The sequence below is a fragment of the Colletes latitarsis genome, chromosome 12, assembly GCF_051014445.1.
Source record: "Colletes latitarsis isolate SP2378_abdomen chromosome 12, iyColLati1, whole genome shotgun sequence".
Classification (NCBI taxonomy): Eukaryota; Metazoa; Arthropoda; class Insecta; order Hymenoptera; family Colletidae; genus Colletes; species Colletes latitarsis.
Genome location: NC_135145.1, coordinates 26257013 through 26280659, shown reverse-complemented (window position 1 = coordinate 26280659; position 23647 = coordinate 26257013). Strand labels below are relative to the sequence as shown.

General features: G+C 36.8%; 2 protein-coding genes across 8 annotated transcripts in view; both read left to right on the top strand.

Annotated features, from left to right (window-relative positions):
• LOC143349064 (uncharacterized) overlaps positions 1–4714 on the top strand; it is a 179375-nt gene extending 174661 nt beyond the window's left edge. For all 7 annotated transcript variants that reach the window (XM_076779965.1, XM_076779961.1, XM_076779964.1 and 4 more), the window contains one exon: positions 3774–4714. In XM_076779965.1, the coding sequence (XP_076636080.1) occupies positions 3774–3883 (110 nt within the window). In that variant the 3' untranslated portion in view covers positions 3884–4714. The remainder of the gene's footprint in view (positions 1–3773) is intronic.
• Positions 4715–4911: 197 nt separating this feature from the next.
• Positions 4912–21722, top strand: LOC143348780 (uncharacterized). Its single transcript, XM_076779376.1, has 4 exons — positions 4912–4926; positions 11294–11477; positions 16722–16918; positions 21673–21722. Exons 1-4 carry the CDS (start codon positions 4923–4925, stop codon positions 21720–21722), a joined length of 435 nt encoding a protein of 144 aa, XP_076635491.1. The 5' UTR covers positions 4912–4922.
• The last annotated feature ends 1925 nt before the right edge of the window (positions 21723–23647 follow it).

Here is a 23647-nt window from a genome sequence, read left to right as displayed (position 1 = left end):
GCTTCTCTTTCTCTGCTTTCTTTTATGCTTTCACTGCCCCCTTACAGTCATTCAGCGCCCCCAAGTGGACCTGTGGCCATCAACGCCCTCTGGATCGCTGCAGCGGCCACCAGAGGGCGATAGCGTCTACTTTGGGAATCATTGCACTAAATTTTCTCTTCTTTTACGCTTTCACCGCCCCATTACAGTCATTCAGCGCCCCTAAGTGGATCTGTGGCCATCAACGCCCTCTGGATCGCTGCAGCGTCCACCAGAGGGCAGTAGCGCCTATTTTGGGCATCACTGCACTAAATCTTCTCTTCTTTCTTTTATGCTTTCACCACCCCCTCATAGTTATCGCCCCCAAATGCACTTGTGGCCATCACCGCCCCCTCAGTTCATTGCAGCGCCCACAAGAGGGTAGTAGCGCTTATTTTGGGCATCACTGCACTAAATCTTCTCTTCTTTCTTTTATGCTTTCACCGCCCCCTCATAGTTATCGCCCCCAAATGCACTTGTGGCCATCACCGCCCCCTCAGTTCATTGCAGCGCCCACCAGGGGGCAGTAGCGCCTATTTTGGGCATCACTGCACCAAATCTTCTCTTCTCTCTTTCATGCTTTCATCGCCCCCCAATGCACCTATGGCAATCACCGCCCCCTTACAGTCATTCATCGCCCCTCAAATACACCTGTGGCCCTCAGCGCCCCCCCTGGATCGCTGCACCGTCCACTAGGGGACGGTAGCCACCACCAGGCCTCTTTGGGGATCACTGCACTAAATCTTCTCTTCTCTCTTTCATGCTTTCATCGCCCCCCAATGCACCTATGGCAATCACCGCCCCCTTACAGTCATTCATCGCCCCTCAAATGCATCTGTGGCCCTCAGCATCCCCCCTGGATCGCTGCAGCGTCCACTAGGGGACGGTAGCGGCTACCAGGCCTCTTTGGGCATCACTGCACTAAATCTTCTCTTCTCTTTTATGCTTTCATCGGCCCCCCAATGCACCTGTGGCAATCACCGCCCCTTACAGTCATTCATCGCCCCTCAAATACACCTGTGGCCATCAGCGCCCCCCCTGGATCGCTGCACCGTCCACTAGGGGACGGTAGCGGCCACCAGGCCATTTTGGGAATTTCTGCACTAAATCTTCTCTTCTTTCTCTCATGCTTTCATCGCCCCCCAATGCACCTGTGGCAATCACCGCCACATTACAGTCATTCATCGTCCTCAAATACACCTGTGGCCATCAGCGCCCCCCCTGGATCGCTGCACCGTCCCCTAGGGGACGGGGCCACCAGGCCTCTTTGGGGATCACTGCACTAAATCTTCTCTTCTCTCTTTCATGCTTTCATCGCCCCCCAATGCACCTATGGCAATCACCGCCCCCTTACAGTCATTCATCGCCCCTCAAATGCATCTGTGGCCCTCAGCGTCCCCCCTGGATCGCTGCAGCGTCCACTAGGGGACGGTAGCGGCTACCAGACCTCTTTAGGGATCACTGCACTAAATCTTCTCTTCTCTCTTTTATGCTTTCATCGCCCCCCAATGCATATGTAGCCATCATCGCCCCCTTACAGTCATTCATCGTCCCCAAATACACCTCTGGACATCACCGCCCCCCCACAGTCATTCATCGCCCTCAAATGCACCTGTGGCCATCACCTCCCCATGGATCGCCGCAGCGCCCACTTTGGGCATCACTGCACTAAATCTTCTGTTCTTTCTTTTATGCTTTCACCGACCCCTAATAGTTATTCATCGCCCCCAAATACACCTGTGGCCATCACCGCCCCCCTGGATCGCTGCAGCGTCCACTAGGGGACGGTAGCGGCTACCAGGCCTCTTTGGGCATCACTGCACTAAATCTTCTCTTCTCTTTTATGCTTTCATCGGCCCCCCAATGCACCTGTGGCAATCACCGCCCCTTACAGTCATTCATCGCCCCTCAAATACACCTGTGGCCCTCAGCGCCCCCCCTGGATCGCTGCACCGTCCACTAGGGGACGGTAGCCACCACCAGGCCTCTTTGGGGATCACTGCACCAAATCTTCTCTTCTTTCTTTTATGCTTTCATCGCCCCCCAATGCATCACTGGCCATCACCGCCCCATTACAGTCATTCATCGCCCTCAAATACACCTGTGGCCCTCAGCGCCCCCCCTGGATCGCTGCAGCGTCCACTAGGAGACGGTAGTGGCCACCAGGCCTCTTTAGGGATCACTGCACCAAATCTTCTCTTCTTTCTCTCATGCTTTCATCGCCCCCCAATGCACCACTAGCCATCACCGCCCCCTTACAGTCATTCATCGCCCCCAAATACATCTGTGGCCATCAGCGCCCCCCCCCCCTGGATCACTGCACCGTCCACCAGAGGGCAGTAGCGCCTATTTTGGGTATCTCTGCACTAAATCTTCTCTTCTCTCATGCTTTCATCGCCCCCCTAATGCACCACTGGCCATCATCGCCCCCTTACAGTCATTCATCGCCCTCAAATGCATCTGTGGCCCTCAGCGCCCCCCTTGGATCGCTGCACCGTCCACTAGGGGACGGTAGCGGCCACCAGGCCTCTTTAGGGATCACTGCACCAAATCTTCTCTTCTTTCTTTCATGCTTTCATCGCCCCCCAATGCACCTGTGGCTATCACCGCCCCATTACAGTCATTCATCGCCCCTCAAATACACCTCTGGACATCACCGCCCCCCCCCACAGTCATTCATCGCCCCCAAATGCACCTGTGGCCATCACCTCCCCATGGATCGCCGCAGCGCCCACTTTGGGCATCACTGCACTAAACCTTCTGTTCTTTCTTTTATGCTTTCACCGACCCCTAATAGTTATTCATCGCCCCCAAATACACCTGTGGCCATCACCACCCCCCTGGATCGCTGCACCGTCCACTATGGGACGGTAGAGCCTACTTTGGGTATCTCTGCACTAAATCTTCTCTTCTTTCTCTCATGCTTTCATCGGCCCCCCAATGCACCACTGGCCATCATCGCCCCCTTACAGTCATTCATCGACCTCAAATACACCTGTGGCCCTCAGCGCTCCCCCCCTGGATCGCTGCACCGTCCACCAGGGGACGGTAGAGCCTACTTTGGGTATCTCTGCACTAAATCTTCTCTTCTTTCTCTCATGCTTTCATCGCCCCCCAATGCACCACTGGCCATCATCGCCCCCTTACAGTCATTCATCGCCCTCAAATGCATCTGTGGCCCTCAGCGCCCCCCCTGGATCGCTGCACCGTCCACTAGGGGACGGTAGCGACCACCAGGCCTCTTTGGGGATCACTGCACCAAATCTTCTCTTCTTTCTTTCATGCTTTCATCGCCCCCCAATGCATATGTAGCCATCACCGCCCCCTTACAGTCATTCATCGCCCCTCAAATACACCTGTGGCTATCAGCGCCCCCCCTGGATCGCTGCACCGTCCACCAGGGGACGGTAGCGGCCACCAGGCCTCTTTGGTCATCACTGCACTAAATCTTCTCTCCTCTCTTTTATGCTTTCACCGCCCCCTCACAGTCATTTATCGCCCCCAAATGCACCTGTGGCCATCACCGCCCCCTCAGTTCATTGCAGCGCCCACCAGAGGGCAGTAGCGCCCACTTTGGCCATCACTGCACTAAATCTTCTCTTCTCTCTCTCATGCTTTCATCGCCCCCCAAATGCACCTGTGGTCACCACCGCCCCCTCAGTTCATTGCAGCGCCCACCAGAGGGCGCTAGCCCTAATATGTACATTTCTACGAAACAATGAAATATTCAATAATCGAATATCTTTTTGTTGCAGAGGACGCTGGCACTTACGCGTGCACCGCGACGAATAGCTTAGGTTCGACAGTGACTTCTGCCACTTTGCAAGTGCCAGGTAACAGACGATCAGTATACGCGCCTATTTAATAACGGTCGAGGAGGGATTTAAAAAACGCAGCAATCTAATACAAAGGTGGTGGATCATGGGGCCTCTAACTTCGATCGGCCGTAACAATCATAATTCGCCTTCGTTCCGTCTCATTGATCTTATCGTAAGGAAAAGAAAGACGAAACAACGAGTAGCTTCCAGTCGATAATCGATAGAAATAAACAAAAAACAACGGATACAAAGTTCGAATCAAACGATAACCTCGCGTTGAAAATGACCAGAGACAACAAAATACCAACAAAAAATAAGAAAACAAAGTATTAGTTCGTAGCGATTTTTCTGCATTTTGTACACGAAAATTCGGAAAGCTTTCGACGAGCGGGGCTTCTTCGAATGAAAACGCTTTTTAGTAAGTCGTTTTTCTCTGTTTCCTTTCGTCTCTATCTCTATCCCCTCCCACTTCTCCAACCCCTATTCTCTTGTCGAGCACGTTATTTATAAATATTCTTCCCTATTTCCCTCTTTTTTTCATTTTTTCTCGCCTGTTCCCTCCGCGAATAGTTCCGTGGAAATTTCGAGGGTCGCTCGCGGTCTAAAATTACCACCGCCGCCGTGATTCCGTTCGAAACGATGCTAGTCACTTGAGCTGGACGCGAGCAGAGTTTACTGTTAGGGGAATCCCGCTGAAGAGGGTTTTCTCTAATATTGGCTTCTCATTACCCTTAATCGAGAGCTTCGTCGCTTGTAGAGAGGACGATCGAAGGTCAGAAATTGTTATCTACACTGTCATTCGTCGCAGCAACAATTTATTGATATACTGTGTAAATAAACGTGTGCTTCCTCTGCAATACAAAAAAAAAAATACTTGGGTACTATGGTGTGACGAATTATTTTCTCCCTCTCTCTCTCTCTGTTCTCTATTCTATGGCTGACTGTACTGTGCGTCCGCGAGAAGCTGGCTGGCGGCTCTGATTGGTTCCCCCCACTCTAGAGGGCGGAGCAAACGCCCTCTAGCGGCTTGTCGCGCACGCGCGGTACGACTTTCACTCGCTGGAGCAACGCTGGTTATGGTGCAGAATGGGTAGGTGGTATCAGCATGATCTAGCATAAGCAGAATCTACAATTTCTATTCGTCGCTTCCGTATAAAATTTTCCCACCTATATAACGGGTGAAACACTTAATTTTGCAAGTTTATCGACACTGAATTGCACTTTTCGAAAGAGAAAATTCTGGAAATAAATAATGCTAATTTCTATTCTGAATCCAAAATGGCTTCTTCATGCATTTTGATAAGAATTTAATATCGACAAAATTTTGAGTCCGTTAAAAATGGCGGTGTTATTTGAATGTTTCGAAAATTTGTTTTTCTTGGCGAACAGTGTGAATATTACGAATAAACGGGACGTTCAACGTATTTGAAAGCATTGTTCCACCTTGCTCTTGTTGCACGATTAGTCATACGTATTTTGGGCAGTTATTTTCGGAGGGGAAAAAGAAATATGCGCAATTAACATTCGGGGTTGCTAACATCAACACTCACGCCCCTCTATGCACGCTCTGCGGAGATGTTGATTGGCCTCCTTAATCATCGCGGGTCACGTATATTTGGTCAAGTGAAATTTAATACCCCTGATACTCGAGGAACATTTACCTGTCGGTAAAATCAATTTCTACATTTTATTATTCAAACGTGAGACACTAAATATGGATTTATAGAGTAATTATAAATGTGATTCGAGTCGTTTTGGTTCTTGAAAGATGTTTAATGGATAAATAATTGAATTTTTGATGGGGAATTATTTTTTCTAGAATTTTATTAATTTTAAATTTGGCGCCATATGCAATTTTTGAATTGTTGTACTGTTTAAGAGTTTTCTAGTGTTCAAAGGGAGGTAATTTTGGTTCTTAAAAGATATTTAATGGCTAGATAATTGAATTCTTGATGGGGAATTATTTTTTCTAGAATTTATTTAATTTTAAATTTGGCGCCATATGCAATTTTTGAATTGTTATACTGTTTAAGAGTTTTGTAATGTTTAAAGGGTGGTAATTTTGGTTTTGAAGAAGTGTATAATTAATGGCAAAAGTATGGAATTGAATTCTTAACTTTTAGTTATTTTTACTAGAATTTATCTATGTTTATATTCGACGCCAAATGCAATTTTTGAATTGCTATATTGTTTAAGAGTTTTGTAATGTTCAAAGGGTGGTAATTTTGGTTCTTAAAAGATATTTAATAGCTAGATAATTGAATTCTTGATGGGGAATTATTTTGCTAGAATTTTATTAATTTTAAATTTGGCGCCATATGCAATTTTTTAATTGTTGTACTGTTTAAGAGTTTTGTAATGCTCGAAGGGAGGTTATTTTGGTTCTTGAAAGATATTTAATGGATAAATAATTGAATTTCTGATGGAGAATTATTTTGCTAGAATTTTATTAATTTTAAATTTGGCGCCATATGCAATTTTTGAATTGTTGTACTGTTTAAGAATTTTGTAGTGCTCGAAGGGAGGTAATTTTGGTTCTTGAAAGATATTTAATGGATAAATAATTGAATTTCTGATGGAGAATTATTTTTTCTAGAATTTTATTTATTTTAAATTTAGCGCCATATGCAATTTTTGAATTGTTGTACTGTTTAAGAGATTTGTAGTGTTCAAAGGGAAGTAATTTTGGTTCTTAAAAAATATTTAATGGCTAGATAATTGAATTCTTGATGGGGAATTATTTTTTCTAGAATTTTATTAATTTTAAATTTGGCGCCATATGCAATTTTTGAATTGTTATACTGTTTAAGAGATTTGTAATGTTCAAAGGGTGGTAATTTTGGTTCTTAAAAGATATTTAATGGATAAATAATTGAATTTCTGATGGAGAATTATTTTTGCTGGAATTTATTTAATTTTAAATTTGGCGCCATATGCAATTTTTGAATTGTTATAGTATTTAAGAGTTTTGTAGTGTTCAAAGTGTGGTAATTTTCGTTTTGAAGAAGTGTATAATTAATGGCAGAAGTATAGAATTGAATTCTAAAGTTTTAGTTAATTTTACTGGAATTTATCTATGTTTATATTCGACGCCATATGCAATTTTTTAATTGTTATACTGTTTAAGAATTTTCTAGTGTTCAAATCGAGGCAATTTTGGTCCTTAAAAGATATTTAATGGATAAATAATTGAATTTCTGATGGAGAATTATTTTTGCTAGAATTTATCTAATTTTAAATTTGGCGCCATATGCAATTTTTGAATTGTTATACTGTTTAAGAGTTTTCTAGTGTTCAAAGGGTAATTTTGGTTTTGAAGAAGTATATGATTAATGACAAAAGTATAGAATTGAATTCTTAACTTTAAGTTATTTTTGCTAGAATTTATTTATGTTTTTATTCGACGTCAAATGCAATTTTCGAATTGCTATACTGTTTAAGAGATTTGTAATGTTCAAATCGAGGTAATTTTGGTCCTTAAAAAATATTTAATGGCTAGATAATTGAATTCTTGATGGGGAATTATTTTTTCTAGAATTTATTTAATTTTAAATTTGGCGCCATATGAAATTTTTGAATTGTTATACTGTTTAAGAGTTTTGTAATGTTCAAAGGGTGGTAATTTTGGTTTTGAAGAAGTGTATAATTAATGGCAAAAGTATAGAATTGAATTCTTAACTTTTAGTTATTTTTACTAGGATTTACCTAAGTTTATATTGAACTCCACATGCAATATTTGAATTGCTATACTCTGTACCAGTTTTCTAATGTTCAAAGTGAGTCATTTTGAATGATTTTGTAGTTGAACTACTTCTGAAACACTGAATGGATGTCCTGAATTCTTAGAACATATGCAATTTTTGAATTACTATACTGTTTAACAGTTTTGTAGTGTTCAAAGGGCGGTGATATTGGTTCTGAAGAAGTATATAATTAATGACAAAAGTACATAATTGAATTCCTAACTTTCAGTTATTTTTACTGGGAGTTACCTAATTTTATATTGAATTCCATATGCAATTTTTGAATTACTATACTGTTCAACAGTTTTCTACTGTTCAAAGAGGTGTAATTTTCATTTTGGAAAAGTATTTAATTAATGGCAAAAGTATATAATTCAATTCCTAACTTTCAGGTATTTTTACTGGAATTTACCTAATTTTATAGTCAATTCCACATGCAATTTTTGAATTACTATACTGTTTAACAGTTTTCTACTGTTCAAAGAGGGGTAATATTGGTTCTGAAAAAGTACATAATTGATGGCAAAAGTACATAATAGAATTCCCAACTTTCAGTTATTTTTCCTAGAATTTTATTAATTTTATATTGAACTCTACATACAATATTTGAATTGCTATACTCTGTACCAGTTTTCTAATATTCAAAGTGATTCATTTTGAATGATTTTGTAGTTGAACAACTCCTAAAATACTAAATAGATGTCCTGAATTCTTAAAACAGACGACAAATAATATCTATGCCTATTTCTTTTGTGGTTCCATCTGTTTCAATTTGTCTAAAACTTGCTTCTACGTATATATATATATCTAATCTGAAATCTAGAAGAAAAATGACTAGTCTTGATATATTAAAATCCGTATTTATATATGTGTAATATCCATTTTGAGAAAATTATAGTAATTTGCAGATATGCTGAGCATATCTTCCACACTACAAGGGTGTAACCAAAAAGTTTACTAAGATGAGGAGAGAAAAATATATAAAAGTATAGTTTTTAATTCTCATTTACACTGTTTTGATATTTTAAATACGTTAATTCTCCATTTGTACAAGTGCATACTCGAAAATATTCACCAAATATAATGCAAAATGAATAATAATTACAACTTTGTTAAACATTTTAATTACATTGGTGTTCCAAGGCCAGTCGATTGAAATGAATTTTATAGAATAATTACTGAATTATTAAACATAAAATCAAGTATCAAATATAAAGGGGAAGAACAGATTTTAATAATCTTTAATATTTTAAAATCCTTCTTTTTGGGGGTTTCCCTCAGAAAAAAGTAACTAAAGATTCAAAATTGGAGAAATAAATATCAAAGAATTAGAATTTTGTTGATCAAATGATAACCTCATCATTCTAAATCATTTCAAACATAAATTTTACAATCATTAATAATGAAACTTTTATTATTCCTACAAAATATGAAAACACACAATTGTTTTCTCCAATTCCCCATCAGATCTCAATTAATAATATAAAATATAGCTCAAAATATATGAAATATTCTTTCAATTACACATTTATCCATTTGCAATGAAAATCCTTTTATTTATACAGTTAAATTACTATTAAACACATTTACATTAGCAAAAAAACCACTAAATAAAAGAAATTTAATTGAATATTACTTCTGAGGACGGTCCAAATAGGAAGAATAAAGAAATACAAATATATTTGCCAGAAACTATTAAAATATTCATTGTTTCTAACAATGGTGGTCCAAAATCAAAGAATAAAGAAATACAAATATATTTACCAAAAGTAATTAAAATATTTATGGTTTCTAACAATGGTGGTCCAAAATCAAAGAATAAAGAAATACAAATATATTTGCCAGAAACTATTAAAATATTTATTGTTTCTAACAATGGTGGTCCAAAATCAAAGAATAAAGAAATACAAATATATTTGCCAGAAACTATTAAAATATTTATTGTTTCTAACAATGGTGGTCCAAAATCAAAGAATAAAGAAATACAAATATATTTGCCAAAAGTAATTAAAATATTTATTGTTTCTAACAATGGTGGTCCAAAATCAAAGAATAAAGAAATACAAATATATTTACCAAAAGTAATTAAAATATTTATTGTTTCTAACAATGGTGGTCCAAAATCAAAGAATAAAGAAATACAAATATATTTGCCAGAAACTATTAAAATATTAATTGTTTCGAACAATGGTGGTCCAAATAGGAAGAATAAAGAAATACAAATATATTTGCCAAAAGTAATTAAAATATTTATTGTTTCTAACAATGGTGGTCCAAAATCAAAGAATAAAGAAATACAAATATATTTGCCAGAAACTATTAAAATATTTATTGTTTCTAACAATGGTGGTCCAAAATCAAAGAATAAAGAAATACAAATATATTTACCAAAAGTAATTAAAATATTTATTGTTTCTAACAATGGTGGTCCAAATAGAAAGAATAAAGAAATACAAATATATTTGCCAAAAGTAATTAAAATATTTATTGTTTCTAACAATGGTGGTCCAAAATCAAAGAATAAAGAAATACAAATATATTTGCCAGAAACTATTAAAATATTTATTGTTTCTAACAATGGTGGTCCAAAATCAAAGAATAAAGAAATACAAATATATTTGCCAGAAACTATTAAAATATTTATTGTTTCTAACAATGGTGGTCCAAAATCAAAGAATAAAGAAATACAAATATATTTGCCAGAAACTATTAAAATATTTATTGTTTCTAACAATGGTGGTCCAAAATCAAAGAATAAAGAAATACAAATATATTTGCCAGAAACTATTAAAATATTTATTGTTTCTAATAAGAAACGGTGAAATCTTATTATTATCGACGTGACTCGTTTGAAAAAGTGTTTAAAGCAATTGCAGTGGTCTCGCGCGGAGCACCTCTGATGTATTTTTAAGCGGAGATTAATATTTTCGGAGGGATCAAATGCTCGAATGTTCCCATGCACGATGAACGGCTGTTGGATGATGCGGTATGAAAATAGACGGTAAGGTAATCCCGGAATGCGATGGAAAATGAGTCGACGATCCAAGAATAAACGGGGGAAAAACAGACGGTTGTGATTGTCGAAGATCTCCGTACAATTTCCTCTCTTCTCCAGAAAAACGCGTCATAAGTATTACATAATTATTATTTCGACAAATTAATCCCTGATATTTCAGTATTATTCTACGATAAACGAATCTTGTTCGACGAAATGCATTTCAACGTGTCAGAAACGTTTCCATCGCCATTATATACAGGGTGGTCAGTCGGTTCTGGGAGAAATTTTAATGGGGGATTCTGGGGGCCAAAATGAGTCGAAAATGAAGAATAACAATTTCTCGTTTGAGGCTTCGTTGAAAAGTTATTGACTGTTAAGTCTGTCGTGGCGCAACCTGAGAGTCCCCATCGCGCCACTGCACTTGCAATTGTTAATAACTTTTTAACGAAGCCCCAATCGAGAAATTGTTACTCTTGATTTTCGACTTATTTTGGTCTCTAGAATCCCCCATTGCAATTTTTTTGCAATAAATTTGCAAATGTAAGAAATATTTGCTTTTTCATTTTTGTAAATGAAGATTTTACATGACTCGGTTATATTAAAATGTAATTCTCTTTAAAATGGAAAGAGAAACCCCAAAAAATTTGAGAACAAATTTGTTTAAAATAATTTTTCCATTCATTTGTCGAAATTAATTCATCTGGCGTTGATTTCAGGTGTACCATCGCCATTTTATGGCACTTATCGAGACCAAAATACCGGCGAGAGGACGATCGAGAGTCCACCGAAGTACGTGGCGCTCAGGGATCTGTTTCTGCCGCAAGAAAACGATGCAAAACCGAGTCACACGAATCGTCAACGTTCGTTGACGTCTGAATTCAGTCCGTGCGTGGATCACAGGTATGTGTTTTGATCTATCGAGAAATTACACTTCAGGAGAAAGAGATAGCACACTTCTAAATTATTGTGATTTTTGGTTTTAAATATTAGAAATTCTGCTTTTTGGGTGCATAGATTTTGAGACTGTTCTTTTTGATACGAAAGAATGAAGTGAAATGAACCTTTTTTTGATCTATTTATTTTTATTTAGAGAAATACAATTGTTGAGAAGATGTAAAGGGACAAAATGATAGCACTTTTGGGGGAAAAAATCGAATATGTGCTGAAATTTTCAGGCGAAAAGAAAATTTTACAAATCGTTTTGGAAAAATTATTTTTGGTTGCGGGGGTTATTTGCAATTATTTTTTGTCATTAGACTTACCCTCGAAATCCTACTCAGTTTCGAGAAAAAAATTCGAGAAGAGGTGAAATTTTTCGGCGAAAAAAAAAAATTTTTCAAATCATTCTAAAAAAATTATTTTTGATTGCGGGGGTCAATTACAATTATTTTTGGTTATTACACATACCCCCGAAATCCTACGCATTTTCGAGAAAAAAATTCTTTACCAAAAATCTAATTTAAGGCCAAAAATGTCACCTGAAAATTTTATGCGAATTTTTAGAACGCCATAACTTCCGAATGGATTGGACGATTTTAATTTTCAAAAAGCCAAACGCCGCGTATTTTAGTGTAGAATATTATAAAATTGTAAAAATATTCAAAAAGTTGATGCTTGACACCGCAAAATGAGGAAAACCCAATAAAAATGGTCCAATTTTCAAACGGCCATAACTCCTACAATAGTGAATGTATTTCAATGAAACTTTTTTCTGAAGTGGAGCTCATGGGTGCCTACAAAAAAGTATTAGACAACTTTTCTGTAGGACGTCAAACAAAATTACTAAAAATAAAAAACGAAGTTTCAAGAAGAATCAACATGGAGTAGGTGCCCAAATTTTTCGTCGAAAAAAAAAATTTCAAATCATTCTGAAAAAAATATTATTGGCTGTAGGGGTCAATTGCAATCATTTTTGGTGATGAGTCATATCCCTGAAATCCTACTCATTTCCTAGAAAAAAATTCGAGAAAGTGCTGAAATTTTTCGACAAAATTAAAAAATTTCAAATTCTTCTGGAAAAATTATTTTTGGGTGCAGGGGTCAATTATAATCATTTTTTATCATTACACATACCCCCGAAATCCTGCGCACTTTCGAGAAAAAAATTCCTTACCGAAAATCTAGTTTGAGGCCAAAAATGTCACCTGAAAATTTCATGCGAATCTTTAGAACGCCATAACTTCCGAACGGATTGGACGATTTTAATGTTTAAAAAAGCAATCAACGCGTATTTTAGTGGAGAATATGTAGAAATTGTAAAAATATTCAAAAAGTTGATGCTTGACACCGCAAAATTAGGAGAACCCCATAAAAATGGTTCAATTTTCAAACGGCCATAACTCCTACAATATTAAAGTTATCTCAGTGAAATTTTGGGGACAACTAGAGTTCATGGATACTTACAAAAAAGTATTAGACAATTTTTCTGTAGGGCGTCAAATAAAATTACTAAAAATCAAAAACTAATTTTCAGGAAAAATCGACAGGGGGCAATCCCCTTTTTCGCCGAAAAAAAAAATTTCAAATCATTCTAAAAAAATTATTTTTGATTGCGGGGGTCAATTACAATCGTTTTTGATCATTACACATACCCCCGAAATCCTACGCATTTTCGAGAAAAAAATTCTTTACTGAAAATCTAGTTTCAGGCCAAAAATGTCACCTGAAAATTTCATGCGAATCTTTAAAAAGTCATAACTTCCGAACGGATTGGACGATTTTAATTTTCAAAAAGCCAAACGCCGCGTATTTTAGTGTAGAATATGTAGAAATTGTAAAAATATCCAAAAAGTTGATGCTTGACACCACAAAATGAGGAAAACCCAATAAAAATGGTCCAATTTTCAAACGGCCATAACTCCTACAATAGTGAATGTATTTCAATGAAACTTTTTTCTGAAGTGGAGCTCATGGGTGCCTACAAAAAAGTATTAGACAACTTTTCTGTAGGACGTCAAACAAAATTACTAAAAATAAAAAACGAAGTTTCAAGAAAAATCGACAAGGGGTAGGTGCCTAAATTTTTCGTCGAAAAAAAAAATTTCAAATCATTCTGAAAAAAATATTATTGGCTGTAGGGGTCAATTGCAATCATTTTTGGTGATGAGTCATATCCCTGAAATCCTACTCATTTCCTAGAAAAAAATTCGAGAATGTGCTGAAATTTTTCGACAAAATTAAAAAATTTCAAATTCTTCTGGAAAAATTATTTTTGGTTGTGGGGGCCAATTATAATCATTTTTGATCATTACACATACCCCCGAAATTCTACCCAGTTTCGAGAAAAAAATTCCTAACCGAGAATCTAATTTCAGGCCAAAAATGTCACCTGAAAATTTTATGCGAATCTTTAGAACGCCATAACTTCCAAACAGATTGGACGATTTTAATGTTCAAAAAGCCAAACGCCGCGTATTTTAGTGTAGAATATTATAAAATTATAAAAATATTCGAAAAGTTGGTCCTTGACCCCGCAAAATGAGGAAAACCCCATAAAAATGGTCCAATTTTCAAACAGCCATAACTCCTACAATTCTGAATATATTTCAATGAAACTTTTTTTTAAAGTAGAGCCCATAGGTACCTACAAAAAAGTATTAGACAACTTTTCTGCAGGACGTCAAACAAAATTACTAAAAATAAAAAACGAAGTTTCAAGAAAAATCGACAAGGGGTAGGTGCCTAAATTTTTCGTCGAAAAAAAAAATTTCAAATTATTCTGAAAAAAATATTTTCAGTTGCGGGGGTCAATGACAATCATTTTTGGTCATCAGACATACCCTCAAAATCCTACACACTTTCGAGAAAAAAATTCTTTACTGAAAATGTAACATCTGATCATAACTATTTAATTCCCCTGAAAATAAAATTTCAAATCGTTTCGAAAAAATTATATTTGGTTGCAGGGGTCAATTACAATCATTTTTGATCATTGCACATACTCCCAAAATCCTACACACTTTCGAGAAAAAAATTCTTTACTGAAAATATGACGTCTGACCATAACTATTTAATTCCCCTGAAAATAAAATTTCAAATCGTTTCGAAAAAATTATATTTGGTTGCAGGGGTCAATTATAATCATTTTTGATCATTGCACATACCCCCAAAATCCTACACACTTTCGAGAAAAAAATTCTTTACTGAAAATATGACGTCTCACCATAACTATTTAATTCCCCTGAAAATAAAATTTCAAATCGTTTCGAACAAATTATATTTGCTTGCAGGGGTCAATTATAATCATTTTTGATCATTACACATACCCCCAAAATCCTACACACTTTCGAGAAAAAAATTCTTTACTGAAAATATGACGTCTGACCATAACTATTTAATTCCCCTGAAAATAAAATTTCAAATCGTTTCGAAAAAATTATATTTGCTTGCAGGGGTCAATTATAATCATTTTGTATCATTACACATACCCCCAAAATCCTACACACTTTCGAGAAAAAAATTCTTTTCTGAAAATATGACGTCTCACCATAACTATTTAATTCCCCTGAAAAAAAAATTTCAAATCGTTTCGAAAAAATTATATTTGGTTGCAGGGGTCAATTATAATCATTTTTGATCATTACACATACCCCCAAAATCCTACACACTTTCGAGAAAAAAATTCTTTTCTGAAAATATGACGTCTCACCATAACTATTTAATTCCCCTGAAAAAGAAATTTCAAATCGTTTCGAAAAAATTATATTTGGTTGCAGGGGTCAATTACAATCATTTTTGATCATTACACATACCCCCAAAATCCTACACACTTTCGAGAAAAAAATTCTTTTCTGAAAATATGACGTCTCACCATAACTATTTAATTCCCCTGAAAATAAAATTTCAAATCGTTTCGAAAAAATTATATTTGGTTGCAGGGGTCAATTATAATCATTTTTGATCATTACACATACCCCCGAAATCCTACACACTTTCGAGAAAAAAATTCTTTTCTGAAAATATGACGTCTGACCATAACTATTTAATTCCCCTGAAAATAAAATTTCAAATCGTTTTGAAAAAATTATATTTGGTTGCAGGGGTCAATTATAATCATTTTTGATCATTACACATACCCCCGAAATCCTACACACTTTCGAGAAAAAAATTCTTTTCTGAAAATATGACGTCTCACCATAACTATTTAATTCCCCTGAAAAAAAAATTTCAAATCGCCTTGAAAAAATTATATTTGGTTGCAGGGGTCAATTATAATCATTTTATATCATTACACATACCCCCGAAATCCTGCGCATTTTCGAGAAAAAAATTCTTTACTGAAAATATGACGTCTGACCATAACTATTTAATTCCCCTGAAAATAAAATTTCAAATCGTTTCGAAAAAATTATATTTGGTTGCAGGGGTCAATTATAATCATTTTTGATCATTACACATACCCCCAAAATCCTACACACTTTCGAGAAAAAAATTCTTTACTGAAAATATGACGTCTGATCATAACTATTTAATTTCCCTGAAAATAAAATTTCAAATCGTTTCGAAAAAATTATATTTGGTTGCAGGGGTCAATTATAATCATTTTGTATCATTACACATACCCCCGAAATCCTACACACTTTCGAGAAAAAAATTCTTTACTGAAAATATGACGTCTGACCATAACTATCTGATTATTCTGAAAAAAAAATTTCAAATCGTTTCGAAAAAATTATATTTGCTTGCAGGGGTCAATTATAATCATTTTTGATCATTACACATACCCCCAAAATCCTACACACTTTCGAGAAAAAAATTCTTTACTGAAAATATGACGTCTGACCATAACTATTTAATTCCCCTGAAAATAAAATTTCAAATCGTTTCGAAAAAATTATATTTGGTTGCAGGGGTCAATTATAATCATTTTTGATCATTACACATACCCCCAAAATCCTACACACTTTCGAGAAAAAAATTCTTTTCTGAAAATATGACGTCAGACCATAACTATTTAATTCCCCTGAAAAAAAAATTTCAAATCGTTTTGAAAAAATTATTTTCGACCATATTAAAATATTCATTGTTTTCAATTCATAATACCAAACGGGAGAAATTATAAAATGTGCTATATTTTTGTCATGGAGTGTAATTAAGCCACGCGAGAATCGTCGCAACGACTCATCCAGATGTTGTTCGTTTTAGTTACGCAGGTGTCAGCTATCTGGACGAGCAAAATGCGACGGAAGAATGCGCAGAGATAACAGCCAGAAATCCAATATCACGACGCCTCGAGTATTCCGATTCCGAGGCGAACGGTTCGCTTCGCGATGCCATTGATTGTGCCTTCGATCGCGAATATTTCGCGCCCATGCTGTCCAACGTCAAGCCAAAAAACACTGGTAAGTTGATTCACTCGTAATTACCACTACAGATGGGGTAAAGTTCGACATACAGTTCTGTTAAAAAAGAAATTTGATAAAACTTGAACAGTTTTGAGGTGGTCGTTGGTCGATGTAATTAGTATTTTTCTACATGTATTGGTAGATGACATTTGAAGGTGAAGGTTATTTTTTTGAATGGAGTCAGTCTCTATAAAAAAGTATTAAGCTAGTTGTAGTGAAAAACCTTTACTTTAGGAAATATTTCAATTTAAATGCAGTCAGAATTCGGGCAAGATTGCAAATATTTTTTAATTATGTTTTACGTTTGTGTAAATAAATGTAAATAAAACTCTAGAATAATCGTGGGGCACTCGAAACTTAACGTGGGTCATTCAAAACTTATAGTGGGGCATTTGAAGATTGCCTTGGGCCACTCGAAATTTGACGTGGGTCACTCGAAACTTAGAGTGAACCACTGGAAACTGATAGTGGGGCTCTTGAACCCTGTCGTGGGTCACTCGAAACTTAACGTGGGGCATTCAAAACTTATAATGGGGATTTGAAGATTGCCTTGGGCCACTCGAAATTTGACGTGGGTCACTCAAAACTTAGAGTGAAACACTGAAAACTAATCGTGGGGCTCTTGAACCCTGTCGTGGGGCACTCGAATCTTAACGTGGGTCATTCAAAACTTATAATGGGGCTTTTGATGATTGCCTTGGGTCACTCAAAATTTGTCGTGGGTCACTCAAAACTTATAGTGAAACACTAGAAACTAATAGTAGGACTATTGACTATTAAACCTTGTCTCGAAACTTATCGTGGGTCATTCAAAACTTATAATGGGGCTCTTGAAGATTGCCTAGGACCACTCAAAATTTGACGTGGGTTAATCGAAACTTAAAATGGGCCACTCAAGATTTAGCGTGGGTCACTCAAAACTTACACTGAAACTGGAAACTAATAGTGGGGCTCTCGAACCCTGTCGTGGGTCACTCGAAACTTAACGTGGGTCATTCAAAACTTATAATGGGGCTTTTGAAGATTGCCTTGGGCCACTCAAAATTTGTCGTGGGTCACTCAAAACTTATAGTGAAACACTAGAAACTAATAGTGAGACTATTGACTATTGAACCTTGTCTCGAAACTTATCGTGGGTCATTCAAAACTTATAATGGGGCATTTGAAGATTGCCTTGGACCACTCAAAATTTGGCGTGGGTCACTCAAAACTTAAAATGGGCCACTCTAGACTAATCGTGGGTCACTCAAAACTTACGGTGAAACACTGAAAACTAATCGTGGGGCTCTTGAACCCTGTCGTGGGTCACTCGAAACTTAACGTGGGTCATTTGAAACTTGCAGTGGGGCTCTTGAACGTTGTCTTGGGTCATTCAAAATTTGTCGTGGGTCACTCAAAACTTATAGTGAAACACTAGAAACTAATAGTGAGACTATTGACTATTGAACCTTGCCTCGATTCTTAACGTGGATCATTCAAAACTTATAATGGGGCTTTTGAACGTTGCCTTGGGCCACTCGAAATTTGACGTGGGTCACTCAAAACTTAAAATGGGCCACTCACGATTTAGCGTGGGTCACTCAAAACTTACAATAAACCACTGAAAACTAATAGTGGGGCTCTTGAACCCTGTCGTGGGTCACTCGAAACTTAACGTGGGTCATTCAAAACTTATAATGGGGCCTTTGAAGATTACCTTGGGTCACTCAAAATTTGTCGTGGGTCACTCAAAACTTATAGTGAAACACTAGAAACTAATAGTGGGACTATTGACTATTGAACCTTGACTCGAAACTTATCGTGGGTCATTCAAAACTTATAATGGGGCATTTGAAGATTGCCTTGGACTACTCAAAATTTGACGTGGGTCACTCAAAACTTAAAATGGGCCACTCGAAACTTATTGTGGGTCACTCAAAGCTTATAGTGAACCACTGGAATAGTGGGGCTCTCGAACCCTGTCGTGGGTCACTCAAAACTTTACGTGGGTCATTCAAAACTTATAATGGGGCATTTGAAGATTGCCTTGAGCCACTCAAAATTTGTCGTGGGTCACTCGAAACTTACAGTGAACCACTGGTAACTAATCGTGGGGCTCTCGAATCCTGTCGTGGGTCACTAGAAACTTAACGTGGGTCATTCAAAACTTATAATGGGGCTTTTAAAGATTGCCTTGGGTCACTCAAAATTTGTCGTGGGTCACTCAAAACTTAAAATGGGCCACTCAAGATTTAGCGTGGGGCACTCAAAACTAATAGTGGGGCTCTTGAACCCTGTCGTGGGTCACTCGAAACTTAACGTGGGTCATTCAAAACTTATAATGGGACTTTTAAACATTGCCTTGGGCCACTCAAAATCTGTCGTGGGTCACTCAAAACTTAAAATGGGCCACTCAAGACTTATCGTGGGTCACCCAAAACTTAACATGGGTCATTCGAAACCTACAGTGGGGCTCTTGAACGTTGTCGTGGGTCACTCACTCTAAAATGTCTCTAAAGTTACCTTACAACGTTTGGATCGCAGAATTATCTAAATAGAATGATTATTCATGCAAAATTTGTAAAAACTAAAACTGATATAACTGAACAATCATTAAAAAGTCTAAAATTATCTTCGCAACGTTCGAATACTATCACTTTCCTCTACGAATACATCGTTGCTTTAAATATTTGATAAGCCTTATCTAAGCACGTTTCTCATCGCAATCTACGGTTTCGTCTGTGTACAATTTCTTCGACAATGTTTACACCGCTGAGTAAATATCCCTCATCATTTCAAACAAGTAACAAAACTCCAAAAACACGTCAACGAGTAAGTAAAAACAACATAACCTAATCTGGGCTCGAATCTCACTGAGACAATAGTACACAATGCAAAGATGAAACTTTTTTTTCTGTTTTTTCAAATGAAACCTTTACCAATGCATTTGTGGTCGTTTTTCGATTAAAATAAGACCAAACACGACACAATTTATTCTTAACCTACTTCTCATAGGGCATATAATAGTGTTAAATACGCAAATATCACATTTGGTCTTATTTTAACCAGAAAACCCTCAAAAATACATCAGCAAATGACTCACATCAACAACAAGCAAAAAAATAAATGTTTCGTGGCTTTCTGAACTAAAAATTAACCTTACTTTCGTTACTACGACAGTGTAGCAGAGAATACCGATCATTAAACATATTTCGACGACGCAAAACGCTTTTGCATAGTCGACCCTTCGCCCACTCGATACAAATAGAGTATCGATTACAGTAATCCAAAAATAATTGGTCGAAACTCGCTTCGAAAATCTATCAACATCGTCAAGAAATCGAATTAGAACAAACGCGTTGGCATCGAGGCGTTAAAAGAGTATCAAACAGCGCTGGCGTCGGTGGTCTGTCGCGTTGATTAATCTCGATCTTTCATTCGGAACAGAAGACAAGGGATTTGGTAACCCACATTCAGGGTCCTTCAGGCGATTACTCGCACTCGTCCGCGAAAATAGCATTCGACGTGCATGCGTGTGCCCCCAGGTGGGCATCCTCGTCGAGCCTTGGCAGTTTACACACACGGGGAGCGTGTGTTGGACGCGCACGGGTCTCTGGTGAGCTTCTGAGGCGGACGTTGAATCATAGACGACGCACCCCCTCCCACCCCTTCGCGTCGAGTACCCCTCGCGCCTCGAAATAGACGCGTCGCTATGCGCTACCTTGGCGGACCACGGTGAGTCACTCGTGACCCAGCTTTCGAAGACCGCCAGAGACCGGTGTTATCGGTCCACGCACGCGAATCTTACCAGATATTACTCCTATATTCCTCCTCTAGTCTCCATTATATGAATATTGGTATTTTTTTACCTTTTGAGCCCTAAAAATTGATTTCAAGTTAAGCAACTGGGTACTAGAACACAATAGGATACTTTTGTTGACGCCATTTTGGAGGATATTGAAATTATTCTTTTTACTTGCAGAGAAATGATTGTGATTTAAAGCTTTTTGATTTGGTTTGTTAGTAGACATGTGGGAAATTTGAATTTAGTTGTGTGTGCCACCCTTGTGACGCCATTTGAATCAATTTTCTATTCTAAATCAATTTTGAGTGAATTCTTTTCAACCCTCTGAGCCCTAAGAATTGATTTCAAGCAACTGGATACTAGAATGCAATTTTGTTGACGCCATTTTGGAGGATATTGAAATTATTCTTTTTACTTGCAGAGAAATGATTGTGATTTAAAGCTTTTTGATTTGGTTTGTTAGTAGACATGTGGGAAATTTGAATTTAGTTGTGTGTGCCACCCTTGTGACGCCATTTGAATAAATTTTCTATTCTAAATCAATTTTGAGTGAATTCTTTTCAAACCTTTGAGCCCTAAGAATTGATTTTAAGCAAATGGATACTAGAACACACTAGGATACTTTTGTTGACGCCATTTTGGAGGATATTGAAATTATTCTTTTTATTTGCAGAGAAATGATTGTGATTTAAAGCTTTTTGATTTGTTTTGTTAGTAGACATGTGGGAAATTTGAACTTAGTTGTGTGTGCCACCCTTGTGACGCCATTTGAATCAATTTTCTATTCTAAATCAATTTTGAGTGAATTCTTTTCAACCCTTTGAGCCCTAAGAATTGATTTTAAGCAAATGGATACTAGAACACACTAGGATACATTTGTTGACGCCATTTTGGAGGATATTGAAATTATTCTTTTTACCTGGAGAGAAATATTTGTGATTTAAAGCTTATTGATTTGTTTTGTTAGTGTACATGAGGGAGAATTTAGTTGTAGATGTTGTAAATGCCACCTTGTGACGCCATTTGAATGAATTTTCTATTCTAAATCAATTTTGAGTGAATTCTTTTCAACCCTCTGAGCCCTAAGAATTGATTTTAAGCAACTGGATACTAGAATGCAATTTGGCGATACCATTTTGGAGGATATTGAAATTATTCTTTTTACTTGGAGAGAAATGTTTGTAATTTAAAGCTTTTTGATTTGTTTTGTTAGTAGACATGTGGGAAATTTGAATTTAGTTGTGTATGCCACCCTTGTGACGCCATTTGAATCAATTTTCTATTCTAAATCAATTTTGAGTGAATTCTTTTCAACCCTTTGAGCCCTAAGAATTGATTTTAAGCAAATGGATACTAGAAAGCAATTTTGTTGACGCCATTTTGGAGGATATTGAAATTATTCTTTTTACTTGGAGAGAAATGATTGTGATTTAAAGCTTTTTGATTTGTTTTGTTAGTAGACATGTGGGAAATTTGAATTTAGTTGTGTGTGCCACCCTTGTGACGCCATTTGAATCAATTTTCTATTCTAAATCAATTTTGAGTGAATTCTTTTCAACCCTTTGAGCCCTAAGAATTGATTTTAAGCAAATGGATACTAGAACACACTAAGATACTTTTGTTGACGCCATTTTGGAGGATATTGAAATTATTCTTTTTACTTGGAGAGAAATGTTTGTGATTTAAAGCTTTTTGATTTGGTTTGTTAGTAGACATGTGGGAAATTTGAATTTAGTTGTGTATGCCACCCTTGTGACGCCATTTGAATCAATTTTCTATTCTAAATCAATTTTGAGTGAATATTGTTCAACCCTCTGAGCCCTAAGAATTGATTTCAAGCAACTGGATACTGGAATGCAATTTTGTTGACGCCATTTTGGAGGATATTGAAATTATTCTTTTTACTTGCAGAGAAATGATTGTGATTTAAAGCTTTTTGATTTGATTTGTTAGTAGACATGTGGGAAATTTGAATTTAGTTGTGTATGTCACCCTTGTGACGCCATTTGAATCAATTTTCTATTCTAAATCAATTTTAAGTGAATTCTTTTCAACCCTCTGAGCCCTAAGAATTGATTTCAAGCAACTGGGTACTGGAATGCAATTTGGCGACGCCATTTTGGAGGATATTGAAATTATTCTTTTTACTTGGAGAGAAATATTTGTGATTTAAAGCTTTTTGATTTGTTTTGTTAGTGTACATGAGGGAGAATTTAGTTGTAGATGTTGTGTATGCCACCCTTGTGACGCCATTTGAATCAATTTTCTATTCTAAATCAATTTTGAGTGAATTCTTTGCAACCCTTTGAGCCCTAAGAATTGATTTTAAGCAACTGGATACTAGAAAGCAATTTGGCGACGCCATTTTGGAGGATATTGAAATTATTCTTTTTACTTGGAGAGAAATGTTTGTGATTTAAAGCTTTTTGATTTGGTTTGTTAGTAGACATGTGGGAAATTTGAATTTAGTTGTGTATGCCACCCTTGTGACGCCATTTGAATCAATTTTCTATTCTAAATCAATTTTGAGTGAATTCTTTTCAACCCTCTGAGCCCTAAGAATTGATTTTAAGCAAATGGATACTAGAACACACTAGGATACTTTACACACTGTAACATTTATCCCAGAGTGCATTTGCAATGTCTCTCTACAGACATCAATTTAACATTACCAATTTAACCTTCTCTAGAGTCATCTCTAGAATAAATAGAAGTAATAAATAGAGAATTCATAGTTGTTGCGTTTGTGTGACTGTAACATTTATCCCAGAGTGCATTTGCAATGTCTCTCTACAGACATCAATTTAACATTACCAATTTAACCTTCTCTAGAGTCACCTCTAGAATAAATAGAAGTAATAAATAGAGAATTCATAGTTGTTGCGTTTGTGTGACTGTAACATTTATCTTAGAGTGCATTTGCAATGTCTCTCTACAGACAT

Excerpts from the sequence above, each read along its gene's own strand:
- LOC143348780 (XM_076779376.1), top strand. Across the intron at positions 11,478-16,721 it reads AGTCCGTGCGTGGATCACAG|TTACGCAGGTGTCAGCTATC; the intron begins GTATGTGTTTTG and ends TGTTCGTTTTAG. Across the intron at positions 16,919-21,672 it reads CGTCAAGCCAAAAAACACTG|TGTACATGAGGGAGAATTTA; the intron begins GTAAGTTGATTC and ends TTGTTTTGTTAG.